At 56.8% G+C, this 16,661-nt stretch overlaps 4 protein-coding genes across 4 annotated transcripts; 2 read left to right on the forward strand and 2 right to left on the reverse strand.

The window, feature by feature from the left end:
* Positions 1 to 945: 945 nt before the first annotated feature.
* Positions 946 to 3,649, reverse strand: B0H64DRAFT_453293 (uncharacterized protein; the record flags this gene model as incomplete). The annotated part of the gene is made up of 1 exon (XM_062807236.1): positions 946 to 3,649. The coding sequence occupies one exon, from the start codon at positions 3,647 to 3,649 to the stop codon at positions 1,253 to 1,255; it is 2,397 nt and encodes a 798-aa protein (XP_062661662.1). The 3' UTR covers positions 946 to 1,252.
* A 3,601-nt stretch (positions 3,650 to 7,250) lies between these two features.
* On the forward strand, positions 7,251 to 9,419 carry B0H64DRAFT_453301 (uncharacterized protein; the record flags this gene model as incomplete). Its single annotated transcript, XM_062807237.1, has 2 exons — positions 7,251 to 7,622; positions 7,680 to 9,419. Exons 1-2 carry the CDS (start codon positions 7,452 to 7,454, stop codon positions 9,417 to 9,419), a joined length of 1,911 nt encoding a protein of 636 aa, XP_062661663.1. The 5' UTR covers positions 7,251 to 7,451.
* A 629-nt stretch (positions 9,420 to 10,048) lies between these two features.
* On the reverse strand, positions 10,049 to 14,190 carry B0H64DRAFT_384255 (Dolichyl-phosphate-mannose-protein mannosyltransferase-domain-containing protein). Its single transcript, XM_062802990.1, has 6 exons — positions 13,524 to 14,190; positions 13,170 to 13,459; positions 12,830 to 13,113; positions 11,296 to 12,762; positions 10,653 to 11,094; positions 10,049 to 10,578 (listed from the first exon to the last, which is right to left on the reverse strand). Exons 1-6 carry the CDS (start codon positions 13,778 to 13,780, stop codon positions 10,427 to 10,429), a joined length of 2,892 nt encoding a protein of 963 aa, XP_062661664.1. The 5' UTR covers positions 13,781 to 14,190; the 3' UTR covers positions 10,049 to 10,426.
* Positions 14,191 to 14,736: 546 nt separating this feature from the next.
* Positions 14,737 to 16,416, forward strand: B0H64DRAFT_414993 (Pre-mRNA splicing factor PRP21 like protein-domain-containing protein; the record flags this gene model as incomplete). Its single annotated transcript, XM_062805071.1, has 2 exons — positions 14,737 to 16,051; positions 16,103 to 16,416. The coding sequence occupies 2 exons, from the start codon at positions 14,737 to 14,739 to the stop codon at positions 16,414 to 16,416; spliced, it is 1,629 nt and encodes a 542-aa protein (XP_062661665.1).
* Positions 16,417 to 16,661: the final 245 nt, after the last annotated feature.

Genomic DNA, 16,661 nt, shown 5'->3' on the forward strand with positions numbered 1-16,661 from the left:
CTTATATCTATCTTTTTGACTCGAGTATTCAGAATGTTTTCTCTCTGTGTTGTTTGTCTCGTCTCGTTTGTCTCTCCTGCTGCTATTCTCGATCCAGTCGCGCACTGGTAACCGCATACCCAAAGGCGACTAAGTTGGTGGTTTCGTTCGTGTATTTACTGCTGTATTGTGTCATGGCAAAAGCACATGATCACTCCGATGATAGTGAAATTCCTAACATCTAATACCTATTGATGACCAAATATCCAATGTCATGCGCTTGAAGACCCGAACACCGACTCTTGTCCGACAGAGTATCTGCTCATCATGACGGTGTAGACACAACAATCTCCCGTCCCACGTGAATCTTACGAGGCCTAGGCGGTTGTTTCATCCTATCTAATACATGCCGTCGGGTCTACGGAACGGTACAAACCGGACCAAAGCATGTGAACCGAGGACCTTCCTTCGTATCATCATCAGTTGAACTCTAGAGAGAATCACATGGACGCCAGGAGAATGCAAGTAGGTACCTATCTTGTACCTACACGGTATGCAAACCGGCCTCGCCGCTCTTCATCCGATTACTCGAGAGCGCCATGCTACGTACTGTGTAGTTTGGCTAGGCAACTTTGTGTGCAGACATCGATCAATCCAATCATTGATACGGCTAGTTGGAACAACCCCTTCCCTCCCGTAGCCCAACTACCCATCCCCATAGTTAAACCGCATGCGTTTCCAAGACGAGAAAGTAAAGGGCAACGACGTCAATTAATCCAACCTTTCATTCCAGTTCCATGGTTCTCATTAATACAAGTAATTTAAACACTCCTTCCCCCCCTTAGCCTTGGCCCCAGCCCCAACCCCTATCCCCATAGTTATACCGCATGCGTTTCCAAGACAAGAACGTAAAAAGGACAACAACTTTAGAATGCTCCAAGCCCAACCAAGTCCGGTCCGGTCCAGTCCAGTCCAGCCAGTACCCTAACCGTTGGACCTCCCAAACGCCAGACATATGAATGACGACCGCTGCTGTGATATATGAGATGGAAAACGAACGAGAAAGTTGCCGAATGTCAAACCCAGCCCGGCTTTTAACGCCCCGAAATGCATGCTGATGAAGTGCCACGACCCTTCTCCCTTACCACTACTACCATTATAGGTAGGAAGGCAGGCGAGGGTTGTGAGGTGATGTTATTAATACAGTGTATATTTCGTAAGCCGCCCGTTGATGTTGTAAACAGGGGTGGTGGTGGAGAATTCAAAATCAGTCTTAGAAAGTGATGGAAATAGGTGCAGCGAGAGGCACCTGTTTTTGCTCGTCCGCGTCAACGGTGGGTTTGGTGTCGGGTTGCTGGCCAACGGGGTTGTCAACAAGGGGCAGTGCGGTTGGTTCCTCGACATCAATTTGCTCGGTGGGGGGTTGCTCTGAAGTAGAGGTTTCAGCGAGGACTTCTTCCTCCCTGTCAGCGTTCGGCGGCGATGTTGTTGCAACGGGTTCTTTGTCAGTTGGTTGTTCGGTTGCCTGGGCCGCATCTTCCGCAATTGATGGTTGCGCTGTCTCTGTAATTGTTTCTGTAATCGGCGATTGTGCCACTTCGATAGCTTCCCCCGTCGTGGGTGGCAGTGCCGGCTCAGCAACATCTTCTGCGGAGGGTTCTGATGCCGGCTCCACAGCTTCTTCCGAAGTTGGCTGCGGTACTAGTTCAGTAACTGCTGCCACCGTCACTTGCGGTGTTGCCTCGGTAGAGTCCTTCGAATGGTCTTGTTCCGGTGCCTTGGGCAGCTCCAGGAACTGCTTGGCATGCTCTGCCGGTCTCTGCGTGCTCTCGTGGCTCGGCCTCGGGCTCTTCTCACCACGAAGGCTGGGAGCCACGCTGGAGCTCGAGAGGTGGCGAGCGTGGCCCAGAGGCACAACCCCGCCGCCGATGCGGCTCCAGAACATTTGCTCCCGCAGGCGGACGCTCTCTTCCCATGCGGCCTTCTCGGCATCCTCGTCGTCGGCCCGCCAATGGCCGTCCTTGACGATGCGCAGAAAGCCGAGGAACTCGCACGTCGACCGAACACGGCCGAGACAGTATTTGCAGAGCGGATAGCCAACCTGGGTAGTGTCCGACTCGCTGACGCGGAAACGGTGGGTTCGGAGAAACTCTTCGTCTTTCCGGGACTCGCCGCAGAGGGAGCATGGGTAGAGTTCGGGCTTGATCACCTTGCCAAACCGGCCCGTCGCGGTGGAGGGGGTCGGCTCGACAACTAGCGAGCCGTCCGTCATGGACGCCAGCACACTGCGACGGGCAAGCCAGGATAGCCCCGGTGCTATGTCGAGACGAAGGGTAGGCTCGATGTCCTCGGTGAGCACTCGCTTGTAGAACTTTGTTTCCTTCAGGTGGGGGAGAACAATTGGAGTAACCGCAGACGAGCTGCTACCGACGGAGGACGCCGGCGTGTGGGGCGTCCGCGGCGACGTCGCGGGCGGAGACCCGGTCATGGTCAGAGACGTCGTTGACCCATTCCCCCCCGAGATATGCGACGAGGTTGAACCTAAACCGATGCCGAGGGATGCAAGCCCGGAACCAGACGAGCCAGACGGCAAGCGGGGTGCAGATAACCGTTTCGTTGTCCGCAGGAGGTCCTTGAAATCGTTGCACGCCGCGAGGTCGGTACGGAGGACGGGGTGCAAGAGGTGGGTGAAGCTAGTCGGATACGACGGAAACGACGGCATCGAGAGACTCTGCTGGCGGGCCCCCCTCAACGAGCCCACGGGGTCTCGAACATCAAAGCTCTCGCGGCCCGGCGACGAGGGGACAGTCGGCGGGGACGGCTCTTCCCTTTCTACAGTCATCTGCTCCATGACGTGCTTCAGTTCGACGAGCTGCTCTTGCTGTGATCGGAGAAGACCCTCTGTGTCGGCAAGCTGTGCCCTGAGTTGTTCGTTCTTGCGATGCAGAGCTTCCTGCTCGGCACGCGCGTCTTCCTTGGCCGAGATAACCATCTTGTTCGCTTCCTCAAAGAGCGCCGTGGTCAAGTTCTCGAGCTCTTGCTCAATCTTCTTTTTCTGCTGTTCCATGTCGAGACGCGCTCGTTTCTCCTCGGCGGCGCGGGCCACCAGCTTGGCCTTCTCTGCCTCAACCGTCTTCCGTCGTACCCACACATCGCCCGCAAGGAGTTCCCTCTGCTCTTCTACCTGGGCTTCGAGCTGGTGTATCTTGTCCCGAGACCTCTCCAGCTCTGCTCTGGTGGCCGAGAGGTTATCGTCCAGGGTGGTCTGGTGGTTGATGGCATTGATGAGCTTCGTGCTGAGGGTGGCGACCTCGTCGTTGAGATCGGGGTGGTGAGGCATGTCCACGGAGTCTCCGTCGGCAGGGCTCATTGCCCTACTCCTGGGGTCGGGTATTGTGCTCAGATCATTATCATCATCGTGAGAGGTAGGAACGAAGAGCCGCTTGGGTTGTGGGGTGGAGGGTAGGGAGCGAGCGAGGTCGGTGCTCATGGGCAGGTCGATGGTCGAGTTCGATCTGGTGTGGGTCGACGACGGCCGTGGCGAGGCAGACCTCAGGATGCTCGACAGTGACCTGTGGTGGCCGAAGGTGGAGCGGCCATTTGACGGCGGCTGGTGTGACCAACCGGTCACGGCAACGAATCTTCGCCCCTCGTCGTTAGCGATTGCCATAATGCATCAATGCGCCCAACCGTGACTGCCTGGAACGGCCTGCAGGGACCTCCTCCCATCCAGCCGCCCGGTTGCAAACCGGGTTATCCGGCGGCGACGCCTGGGAATGGGGAAGCTGCAACTTGTATGATTGATAATAAAACGGGCGCACATACGGGTAATCCAGGTTGAAGGTCGGGTGGCGGACCACACCAGAGGCTGGCGGGTCCTCGAAAACAAACACGTCGTCACGCCGTCGTGAGGTTTTGGCGCTGCTTAGAAGGAAGGATTCACAGAGGAGAAGCGAGGTCGCGGTGCGCAGAGCGAGACCAGACGAAAGGTGAGGGTGCGAAAAGCGCCGGAATTCATCGAGATGCGCGCTGTCGAAAAAAACCGGAAAGCACGGGGCACCGTGGTTGATCGTCTCGTTAATTGATTCCTCCTAAAAAGAAACAAAAGACGAAAGGGAAAAAGCCTCGAGGCCGAGGGTCGCAAGGTGGAATGCGCGTTGGCAAAGTTAGGTCGGGAGGTAAGTAGCTATACTACCCTGGAGGATGGCAAGATCAGGATCGGAGGAAGAGGCACCGGCGGCTAACTCTAACTCGCAAGCGATGAGAGGATACGAGGACAAACGATGGGTTTGGCGACGTGCAAGTGTTGAGTGCGATGGATCCAGACTGGGCCAGGCGCTGCGATAGGAAAAGCGCCCCCCGATCTACCTTGTTACTGAACCAGGGTCAGATGCAGCATTCATTGGGTCCCCACGCAGCACGGCGCGCTAAAAGGCTCTTTGGTGCAGGAGGGCAAACAACGTGTTCGAGGCTTGAAAGTTGCCATTGATGTCGCGGGTACTCCATACCAGTTATTTTAACCCAACTTGCATGGCGTTGCGGCGGTGCGGCACAGACAAGAAGTCCGGGCCATCAGTGAGCCAACTCCTGTCAGGTACCAATTGCAGAGGCAGTCTTTCAGTGGTTCAAACCTGGAATCAGATAGGAAAACCGGGCAGGCTCGGCACGGCGGGTAGAAAGGTGGGCAGAGCAGCTGAGGTGGTGCCTCGGTGGTCCGAGCTCATTGTGGGTTTTCAGCCGTGGCTCGATGAGTCCAACAAACGTCATCGCCATCCTCTCGAACAGGGTTTCCTTATTTTCCCGAACCCCGATCGACCACCAACCCCAGGTATCGCTTTCGCTCCACAATCAACGCTCCGTTGGTGGTTGCTTCCCAACAGAACTCCCGAAATAATGCCCCAAGTTCACATTTCCCCCGCCAACTGAAGCAGTCACGATAGCCGAGCTCGAGCCTAGGTGCTTCCAAATCAAAAGGAACGACTCCGTCGCGATAACAGTGACGCCTGCTATTGATTAACTATCTTTTGCCACTCGTGGGATCACTTCCTCCGGCGTTGGCCGATCACTTACTCTTAGTGCCTCCCCACACTGAAATCCGCAACTCGGCCCGATGCTCGACAGCACTTAGGACTGGTGCCAGAACGGCGTGAATGCGGGGGGGCAAGGGGGCTACCTACTTGTTGTAGGGTGCTCGGAGATCTAGGCCCCTACTTCGGTATGGGGAGAATGGAGGCGGGGCTCAGGAGGCGGAGAGGCGATTGCTCGCTGGAGTCGGAAGCTACCCGAGTTTCGTTTCCGTGGAGCCCGCAGATCCGGGGATCAAGTGGGCAGTTGTGGGCAGGCCAAGCGGGGAAGATCGAGCACCGCACGTCCTCGATCTAGAGTATCTTGCGCGCAAGCCGTCTTGGCCGTGATCTGAGGCGGGCCGGCCCGGCGACAGCAACAACACACACCCTATCGACCGACGGCAGACAGACTCACTCGCCAGCCCTCGGTCCCGTCGCGACGAACCTTTCTCTAATTTCACCTCAGCCTCTAGGACAACAACCTCCGGGGGCCGTACCGGTACTAATTGTGCAAGGACCCAGGGATTCCGCTGATCCGACTTTGTGTTCTTGAAGGCCTGGGGCCTGTCATCACCGAGGTAGCCTGTCCAGCCTCCCCCAAGAGGGATGCTCCCCCGTTTGCTGGCCTCCCTACCTATTACATTGACCCGAGAGCACCAATGACCAAATGTTATGCCATAGTGACTTGCGCCAGTGGAAGCCGGATTCAAGCCCCGGGTCCACAAACGCGGAGTCGCCAAATCCGGGTAGATACACCGAAGGGACGGTCACGGAGCTGTACCTATCTGAGCCCATGTCTCAAAGCTTACCACGTACACAGTAGATGTCCTCGAGCCAACACGCACCCTCGCAACCCTGCCGTTGATTCGTTCCTAGACCATGAAGCACCCACACAGGCGTGCGGTTTGCAGTACATAACAGGGAGTAGGATTTCTCCGCCATCAAACTCACCCCCCCTCCTCTACTGGTACACTGCTCATAAAGGGCCAGGGCTCGACTTCGAAATCGTATTTCTCCCGAGTCAGGCTCACTTGCTGCCACCGCGGTGAACCGCATGTGACAGTGATCTGCTATTACAAAGCATGCTTAAAGCTGTCTGAGTCGTTGATCCTGTTGGCATGGTCAGGGGCTGAAAACAACCGGTGAATCCCTTGGGCTCGCCACCTCCAGTTGGTGCATCTCCGAGGTCCAGGGACCAGAATGTCTAGAGTAGCAGACAAGGATCTCATTTGACAGAACAGTGTTTCAGGTTTTGCCATACGAGGTCCAGTTCAACGGTTCGCCCACGATCTCTCTTGTGAAAGCTCGATGTGTGTCGGTTGCGACGGTTTGGAGGTAAGGATAGCCCCGGGAAGGTACCAGTCCAGACCACCGCGACCAACAACCGTGTCTCTTTTTCTCACACAAACCGCTGGAGGGTGTCCTTTGTCTCTAGGAAACGGGGCCGTGGCTTTTCAACACACTCGAGAGCATCATCCTGAAGGGCCACAACGGATTCAGTGACCATTGATAACGTCAATAACGCGGATAAACGTCACTCTGACATTTCGCCACTCTGTATCCTTCCGGTCCTCGGACTCTAGGAGGTTAGACCGGAAGAGAGCCCTTTGCTATCCCTACGGTCGAGGTACATGTAGGATACTTCCACGCTAGCGCTAGGTGTTGTAAGTTGGCGGCGAATACCGCTCTTGTCAGGACCAACTCCGACCTCAACTACGGTAAGCGAGTCGCCTTGGTGACGGCCAATCTCCGGGCCTCATGGTTGAGTTGGAGCAGAGGGGGCGGCAGAGTCAGAAGAGGCAGAGCCACCCCGATACGGCTCTCATCTCCCATTCTATCGAGTCCGACGCCCCGAGGCCAGAACAAGTAAGCCACCTACACTATAGAGGCTTGTAGCCATGAAGCAAGCGTGGTATCTCATGCTTTCCTTCTCTTGATGAACTCGTACATGTGCGTTAACCGTGGCTGGCGGGAGTCGATCACCGTTTACCTAGGTATTTGATCATACCATTTGCCACGAAGTCCAGCCCATGTCTTATGATGGGTACCGGGCTGTGTCAGCTCATGCGCGGAATAAGCCCCGCCCTTGTGTCTCAACGTCTTGCACATGTCGGTGTAGGAGAGGTGGTCTCCGCGGAGAGCAAAGACAAGGGGTACCTGTCGAGACAGCCTGGGGCGACTAGTCAGAGGGGGGGTCTGAGGCTTCGGGGAACTGCCCGAGCTAGGCCGCCCAGTTCTATAATCCATGACGGAGAGAGCCGTCGGGGATATAAGGCGGTAGAGCTCGCCCATCCCCGGCCAACCCGTCTTGCTTCTCCTAACAAGTTCCCTTCATTCATTCACTCATACCCGTAATTATAACAACACACAGACACACATTCCACAGGGAGCATCCCGTCGTCCACTATGGGCTATATCTCTCCCTCTGCCCCGAACAAGCTTCATCTGCACCAGCCAGCTACCCACACCCAGGCACAGCATTCCTTCGGTCCAGCCGCTCCCACCACCAAGACTAACCTACCCACGCCGTACGGTTCAAGATCAATGGCTCCGTCTCACGATGGTGACCCCCGCCCTGTATGACCGCTGATTTCTTATTTATCGTCAGCTACAAAGCTAACACCCGTTTCGTAGCGCCCACCGTCACTTCACAACCCCGAACGTGACCACCTAAGGGAGGCCCTCAATGAGCCCGACCCCTTCTCCCCCCCTTCGATGCTTGACTCGTTGACACCATCTCCAACGGAAGACACGTTCTTCACCGGTGCCAACGCCGAAGGTCCTCACCTTTCCGAGTCGACCAGAGGCGCCGTGTTCAGAGAGGAGCCACTATTCGAGGCCTATCCACGAAACCCTCCCGGATTTCACCCAGTGCCTGGCCAACCTCGGCGTCCTTCCTACAGGGAGAGATTCTTCTCTAGCTCGGCGCCGCCTGACGCCCCGTTACCCTCACCCTTCACGTCCACAGACCCTAGGATTGCTCCTGCTTATACTGCCCAGGGGATCCTTAACAGAGCGCGGTACGCAGGTAGCGACGTGGACTACCACATCCGGCCGCCTCCTGGCTTTGAGTCGGCGCCCGCCGTCAGGTATTATTACTCCAACGAGCCGCGGCTCTGTGAACGTTGCCACAGGGCCGAGGCTGTTTATCCTGTCAATCATGCTTCCCAGCCCTCGTGGGCTTCGACTCCCCTCCCAGACGCCGGAAGGCCTGGCCCCTTGGACCCCCGAGCTAACGGCAACACCAACGCCCGCGCCCGCGCTTGCACCAGCACCGGCATGAGCGCGGGCATGAACAACGGTAACATCAACTCGGGCAGGACCTCCCCTACCAACACCGACGTCAACACTGCCGGCAACACCAACACCACCGGCATCATCTCCCCCATCCCCACCTACCCCAATAATACCATCACGGCTCCGCCCCTTAACTATCCCAACACTACCACGGATGTCCCTCCCACGTACCCCACCGCCAACTCAGACCGTCCCCCGGCTTATCCCCAGACTTACTACGGCGATGAGGGCGACATCGACGACGACGACGACGACGACGTCCGTGACAGGCTTAGCCGACTCCTCGTCCGGTCCGCAGCCGCGACCCTCGCTGCTTTGTACCCTAGCTTTCCGACCCCGAGCTTCGAGCCGGAGAACGAGGACGAGGTTGAGGAAGACGACGAGTACGACAACTTCCAACTCATACCCAGCCTGGCAACCACCCCGCCCCTGCCACCGCACCACGCAGAGGAAGGCGATATACCCATTATGGCCACGATTCCCCTGCATTCACTGCCGCCTTCCTCCTCGCAACCGCCCCAGGGCACCACCACGGGCACCTCGGCCCAATCGTCTCTCTTCGACGACACAGACGACGAGGACCACGGCGACGACGAGTGGCCCGCATCCTTGGCCGCGGGCCAGCACGCCGCCGCCGGCTACTTCGCGTCGCAGCCGCCGTCGCTGGCTCCCATGTCGGTGTTTGACTTCTCCGACTCAGACTCTGATTCCTCTGAATCCGACTCGGACTCAGACTCGGATTCTGACTCTGACTCCGACCCTGACTCGGAGGACGAGCACCACCACTACTGCCACCACCACCATCACCACAACAACAACAACCACAGCAACAACCACAACCACAACCACAACCACAACCACAACCCCAACGACGACCACGTGCACAACAACCACGAGGACTGCTACCCGGAGGCAGACCCGGACTCGGACCCGGACTCGGAGTCAAACTCAAACTTGGACTCGGTCTCGCACACAGACTGCGAGGCCGAGCAGCGCGACTTCGAGCTGGAGCTGACCAACTTCTTCCCCTCGGAGTGGGACTGGGAGATGCTTCTCCAGGAGCTGGCTCAGTTTTAAGGAGTAAACACTCCTCGCGTCGACGTCCTCCGCAACTCAACTGCTCGGCAGCGCCAGAGCTTCCAAGTAGGATGTGTGTACATACATGGATTGCACACACCTGTTAGTCTGTATGTTTGGGTTTGGATCTCTGCCGGGGATACACTCGTTTTTGTTGTCTGTCTATTTTATAATGTTGCAGTACTGTTACCGCTGTCGTTGGTGCTAATTTGTAATGTGCTTGGAAGGAGGAAAGGGGCATCAGTTCAAACAAGAAACTTCGGGGGGTCAATATGTGGCTTGTTTCTGCCCCTGCTTCATCCAACACTCGCTGGTTGCTGTCGTTTCCGTCGGAGTTCGTCTGTAATGCACGTGTATTCACAGGGAGAGGAAGGGGATGGGCGCATAGATGCCGCCGGTATGAAAGAGGGAGGGAATGTGAAAGAAACGGCGGGAAAAAAGAAGAAAAGGGAAAACCAAAACAAGAGGAAAAGAAAAAGGGGTTGGTTGGGGGTGACATTGGGGACCATAGTTATTCTTATCGCTGCTCACTTCTGCTTCTCTACACCCATTTACCTCTGGCAGGTGTACTTTATTTGTCCTAAGAAGAAAATCGAATTAGACCACGCAAATGGCAACAAAAAACAGGATCGGAGTTATGGAGCTCTATTCATCTAGAGTGAAATGACTTGGGAAAAATCCAGGATTGGTGAGTCGTCCTCGTCATGATGCCGAGTCAAGTGCGTCCTTCATGCCATCGAGAAGCACCATCCATCCCTCTCTCGCTCAGGCATTGATAACAAATGAGATTGAGAAACCATCCTTTCTCGTCACATAGAGCTAACCAAATCCTTCTACAATCTCCTTACAAACTCCTTATCCCCCTTTCTTTTCATTAGATGCCGGTCAACGGGGCAGGTAAACGCCCAGTGAAGTGGTACAACAGATGGATAGGGTAGGGTGATGACGCCTTCACCCGGTATTAATCCTACACTTGCTCACCGATCGTCGGGTCACCGACCGAGAGCTTAGAGCTCATCCACCTTGGCGCTGGCCTCATTCTTCTCGCTGGCGGGTTTGGCAGCCTTCTCCTCGCGCTCCTTTTCGCCCTCCACGCTCTTCTTCGGCTCCGGAATCGGCTCATCGGGGACGACCCGCTTCGCCGTCTCGCTGTTGGCACCTGAGACGGGACACCGTTAGCAAATAGTTCTCGAATAAAAGCCTAGAAGCTAGACTGCTCAGCTTAGAACGTACCCTCAACATCCGGGTGGGGCGGGGCAACGCCCGCGGCCACAGGCTCTCCCTGTTCCTGCGCCTCCGCCGGCTGCTCGTCAGCCGGCAACAGGACCTCGTTTCCCTGGGCGTCCACAACCCGAGTGCGGGTTTCATAGCGCGTCTTGAACTCAACCTTGCCCTCGAGAGCCTTGACCTGCTCCTCGTCCAGGAGGTTGCCGTCCTGGTCGCGGTACTCGACACGCTCCTCGGTGTGGAGAAGCCGCTTGTCGGCCACGGGCGCGCCCGAAACATCTGCCTTGCCATCCTGAGGCTTCTGCTGTTGAGCATCGGCGATGGGGACCTGGTCCTGCTGATCACCCGCCACGGGGGGCTCCGCAGGAGGGGCCTTTTGGGCCTCGACCGATTTCTGAGGTGTCTGTGCGGCCGCGGGGGTGGAACGCACGGAATGGTACGCGTCGTACTACGGAGATGTTAGCACAGGTTCGGTAGTTTAAAAAATGCCTTAGGTGCATGCATGAACCCCGTGGCCGTCTTCACAGCACATGGACTATCCAAGCTGTTTGGTCTAGACCGGGAGACAAAGGACATGCCAACGGTCTGGCCGTCATCACATCGTCATCATTTCCTCACCAGGGCCACGCGGCTGGGGAGTTCCACTTACGCTGTCCGGGAAGGTGTTGCAATCCCAGTCCCAGGTGGTGAAAAGCTTGACACGCTTGCACTCCGCCTTGGTCCAGGGGTTGCCGTAGGCCAGAGGAGAGAGGAGAGTGAAGGCGGCCATGGACAGGACAAGGAAACCAATGGCGCCAGCCTTGCCGATGATGGGGTTCTCCCTCAGGCCAACGCCGGAGATACGCGTCGTCGTGAAGTCGTAGATCTGGCAGAAGGCGATGATGCCAAAGTAGAGCGCGGGGAAGTAGTGGTGGAGGAAGAGCTGGCGCTGCATGAGGAAGAAGGGGAAGTAGTGAAGAGCCCAGCCAAGGACCGAGGTACCGATCTCGTAATCGAACCGCTTGAAGACAGGAATCGAGTAGTCGTTGCAGCTGCGCTGCCACCGGAGAACAGCAATGCCCTTGAACAAGACGTAAATGACAATGGCCGCGGTGGCGCTCCACCAGATGACGGGGTTGCCGATCAGATAGATCTGGCGGTGGTCCTTGCCCCAGAAGTTGATGCCGCGGTTGAGGATAGGCCACGAAGGGGGACGAGAATCCCAGGCGTGGGACTCGACGAGGCCGGCATTCGTCTTCCACATGACCTTCTGCAGCTCCCAGAACTTGCCAAAGAAGCCAGGGTTGGCATAGTTGACCGTCTCAGCGTCCTTGCCCAGCTTGGGGTGGTCGTTGGACTCAATGTGCCACAAGCTGTTGGGAAGCGTGCCGCCGCGGGCGCAGGTAACTTCTTGCTGTTCCGAAGCCCACTCCGGGAGCTTGACTTTGTGCGAGAAGAGCACGCAACCGGTCATGACATGCACGAGCCTGAACTTGGTGTCGATGGTGCGGACGCGCTGTTGGGCGACACCAGACTTGGACTTTTGCTTGACAATCTCAACGCGGAAGAAGTCGTTGGCATCACCATCAAAACCCTCGTAACCATACGCAGAGACCTCGTTCTGCCAGTCGGCCTCGGTGACGGGCGCGCGGACATCGTGGGAGTGGAGACGGCGGTGGGTGGGGAGGTGGTACAAGCGGAGCACGGCACCGTTCTCGACGTAAGGCGTGTCGGGGATGTTGTACCAGGCGTTGGTGCCGTTGATCGGCTCGCCGTTGATGTCGAGCGGCTGGGTCTGGTTCTCGAGCAGCCAAAGGTTGTTGTCGTCCTTGTGAGGATAGAGGGTGATCTGCTGTTGCTTGGAACCCGTCGGATACATCAGGGGGTGGGAGTGGAGGTACCCGCCCTGCGTATTCACGTGCTTGATGGTGACCCGGCTACCCATCAAAACGTCGGCCGGAACGTTCTTCATGCCCTTGGAATTCAGAGTGGACTGGAACTCGGAGCTCATGAAGCCGTCGCCGTCGCCCGGGTTCTGGAGACAGAGAAAGTGGATTCCGAACATGGCCATGTAGAAGGTGACGGGAATGATGATCAGGCAGAACACCCGGGCCATGAAGTGTTTAGTCAAAATACGCTGCACGGCCGTTAGCAAGCCACTACTAGTAGTTGGGGGGGAAGAGGGGGGGTGGCAGGAGTCTTACAGTCGTCACAGTCTTATAGTCGCCCAGGAGAACCCAAAGTTGGACTAGAGTCAAGAGGCCAACCCAAGCGATGGTAAACAGCCCAACCCACTTGATGCTGACAGTCATGCCCAGGCCAAGCCCAGTCATGGCAAGCCAAAACCACCAGCTCAACCCGAAAGCCCTGGAGGGACCAAGTTCCTGCTGGTTTGTGAACGACGTGAAGGCAAAGGCGGTGAAAGCGGTGGCAATCATCAGGGGAGAGTCGAGAAGGATCAAACGCGCCTGCGTGAGGAGGCCATTCTCTGTCGGGAGGGTTAGCTGGGGTCCTGGAGTGGTATCTAGGGGTAACTCGACTGACCAAAGATGATGAGACCAGCGCCCATAGCCGACGTGAAAGTGCGGCAGCCGGAAGCCTTGAGGGTCAGGAACATAGTCGGAGCGAGCAGAATACCGCAGATGGCCGGGAACATGCGCATGGCGACGTATGGGACGCCGGGCTCGAGGTAGTCCTTGCCAATATCCTTGAAATCGAAGCTTCCGTCGAACCCAGCAGCCCAGCCGAAGAGCGTGATCATCAACTTCGCGAGCGGAGGGTGTACATCCATAAAGAACTTGCCCTTGATGTACTTCGTGGCAAAGCCGCCGAAACTGCGGGAAAGCATTGTCAGCTACCATGTCTCGCGTGCAAGGGGAGATTGCCGGGGAAACATACTGGACCTCATCAAAGACGACACTGGTGGGCTGGTAGATGCGGAACAGGCGCACGGCAGCAGCCAGCACCGTGATCGCAACTAGGAGCTGGAAATCCGAGCCTGGGAGCAGGAAGACATCGTTATCCTCGACGCCCTCGGACGAGTAGTCATCCTTGCGCTTCGTTGCCTTCGTCTTGGGCTTTTGACTGATATCCGATGCCACCGGCGGGGAGGACGCCCGCACGGCCGGCGGCTTCGAGCTCGCCGATCGAGCCATAAAGGGCGTTTCGTGAGCGAATTATCGAGACAATGGGAATCGCGATGCACTCGGTGTTGCTTGCGGTGTTGGAGTCGCCCGGCAGGGTTCAAAGCGTGTGTCGAAACGGTGTGGCAGTCGCAGCCACAGACACGCCGATCATAAAACGGGTGGATTAACGAGAGTCGCGAAGTTGTCAAGCTTCAATTACAAAGTTACCATTGGTGCGCAAAAAAGAAAAAGGGGAGAAAGTCGAATCCACAGCCACAGAAGAAGAAACAGATGGCGTTGAAAAGAAGAGGACGAGAAGACTCGCCAGTGTTGTCGTTGTCTGGCTTCGACCTCGAAGGATAGGTAACTGGAAAGCTGAGGCAGGCTCGTCGGAAAGGGGCATTTGAGTGTCGGCGCGCTGACAGGCATGCATCCTTTCCATCCATAAAATTAATGAGCTGAACTGGCCTTAACCCCTGTCCGTCTATAAACGGCCGTAGGTGGTGGGTCGAGGCTTGGGGCCTGCGTCCATTGGCCGACTTTTGCATGGCACGGGCCACTGCCTCGACCCGTAACCTGGGACGCGACGAAGATACGAAGAATTTCGCGGCACGTGCGGGCTGTAACGCTGGGCATAGCGGTAAAGTATGTGAAAACTGTAAAGGTTGGAGACAGAAAGAGAGTCCAATGTTGATAATAACGATATTTCCATCTCAAATCTATCTAGGCGTCCAGTATTTTGCCAAACCTTCTTTGAATGCGAAGCCATGAAACTCAAAAGATCGACCTGGTACGGATAGCTGACGTTACATTACGCTTTCGCAGGGGTCTTTTGCTGCACAGACCGAAACGGACCATCCCCAATCGGCAAGGACTTCGAGAAAGCGACGCTGGAGCAACAACCAACGGGCAACCCCAAAAATTCCAGTACGAAAGTCCACCTTACCATTAATTACAACAACTACCACCACACAAACACGCTCATCATGGCTGTCGCAAACGGCGATGCGCCCGCAGAGGCCGCGGCGGCGCTTGAAAACCTCAAGCCGCCGCCTGGCGTCATCATCCCGCCGCCGGGCGAAATCCGCGAGGCGATCGAGAAGACAGCCGGTTACGTGATGCGCGGCGGCGCCGGCCTCGAGCAGCGGATTCGCGACAACCACGGCAAGAACCCGAAATTCAACTTCTTAATGTCAAGCTCCGACCCATACAACGCGTACTACGAATGGCGCAAGGAGGAAATCAAGTCGGGGAGGGGCACGGCGCTCGCAGCCGGTCGCGTCGGCGAGGCGGCTGCCGCTCCCGCACAAGAGAAGCCCGCGGGGCCTCCGAAGCCGCCTGATTTCCAGTTTTCAGCCCGTATGCCTCGAATGAGCCAGAAAGACTTGGAGATTGTGCGACTAACTGCCTTGTTCGTCGCAAAGAATGGGCGCCCCTTCTTGACTCAGCTTGCCCAGCGTGAGGCGAGCAACCCTCAGTTCCAGTTCCTGATGCCCAACCACACGTTCCACAACTTCTTCCAAAGTATGGTCGACCAGTACTCCGTTCTCTTGCGCGAGAGCGGAGTCAATGGCGAAGGGAGTAAAGCACAGCAGGAGCGCGTCGACCAGCTGCGACAAAACGTTGCGGACAAATACAAGGTTCTGGCGCGTGCGAAGCAAAGGGCGGCATACGCCAAGTGGCAGGAAGCGGAGAAGGCGAAGCAAGAGGAGGAGGAAGAGAAGAAGAAAGTCGAGTTTGCGCGGATCGATTGGAACGACTTCGTTGTCGTCGAGACGATCGTCTTTAACGAGGCCGATGACCAGGCCAACCTCCCACCTCCGACGACGCTCAACGACCTCCAGTATGCCTCATTGGAAGAGAGGAACAAGGTATCCGTTAGCTCTACCCTCCGCATCGAGGAGGCCTTCCCCTTCGAGGACACAAGCTACAACGCCTACCCGCTCCAAACATACGGCGCGCAAGCCCCGGCCGCTCAACCCGCCCCAGCAGCGCCCGCATACCCAGCTACCAATACCCCGCCCCCCCAGGCATACGGCGCTTCCATGCCTTTGGCCTCTCGCACAAGAGCTGCCGAGGAGGAAACTGAGGCGCAGAGGATACAGGAGAGGGAACAAGATAGGCTTCGAATGCAGCAGGCGCAGGCTGAGGCGCGGGGCGGTGCGGCGCCGATGAAGATCAAGGAGAACTACGTCCCACGCGCTGCGCAGCGAGCAGCGAGCAAGTTTGGCACACAGACAGCGATGTGTCCAAATTGCAAACAGCAAATACCACTCAACGAGATGGACGAGCATATGAGAAGTGAGTTTACCCGCCCTTTCGATTCTAGGACGCCGAGCTAACACGTTGCAGTCGAACTTCTCGACCCCCGGTGGAAGGAACAGAAGGCCAAGGCAGACGCCAGATTTGCCACGACCAATCTGTCTACTGTGGACGTAGCCAATAACCTCAAGCGGCTCGCCAGCCAGCGGAGCGACGTGTTTGACACTACGACGGGTCAGCCCATCTCGGAAGAGGAGCTGGCCCGGAGGAAGAAGGTTGCGCTGCACGCGTTTGATGGTAACCCGGACGGCAAGAGCCAGGCCCATATCAACCAGCTGCAGACCTTCAACCTCGACGAGCAGATCCGGGCGATTCATCAGAAGTTTGCTCCTGAGAAGAAGTAAGAGGCCGGCTGGAGGAGCGGGCTGTCTTGGTTTCAGTTTTCTACAAGCGGGGAGTAACCTAGCGCTGGGCCCGAAGTATCGCGGAAGACCAGCAGTAAACATACAAGGATGGTCTACCGGGGATGGCGTTGTGTGTATGCTGCGGAGTACACAAGGTATTGTCTTGGGCCACAGGTGAGATTGTTGCGATGAGGATGGTTTGTCTTTGCGAAGCTTATACCAACCGCCTTTACAGCGAGTCCTAA

Source organism: Chaetomium fimeti (genome assembly GCF_033439085.1).
Source record: "Chaetomium fimeti strain CBS 168.71 chromosome Unknown B0H64scaffold_2, whole genome shotgun sequence".
NCBI lineage: Eukaryota > Fungi > Ascomycota > Sordariomycetes > Sordariales > Chaetomiaceae > Chaetomium > Chaetomium fimeti.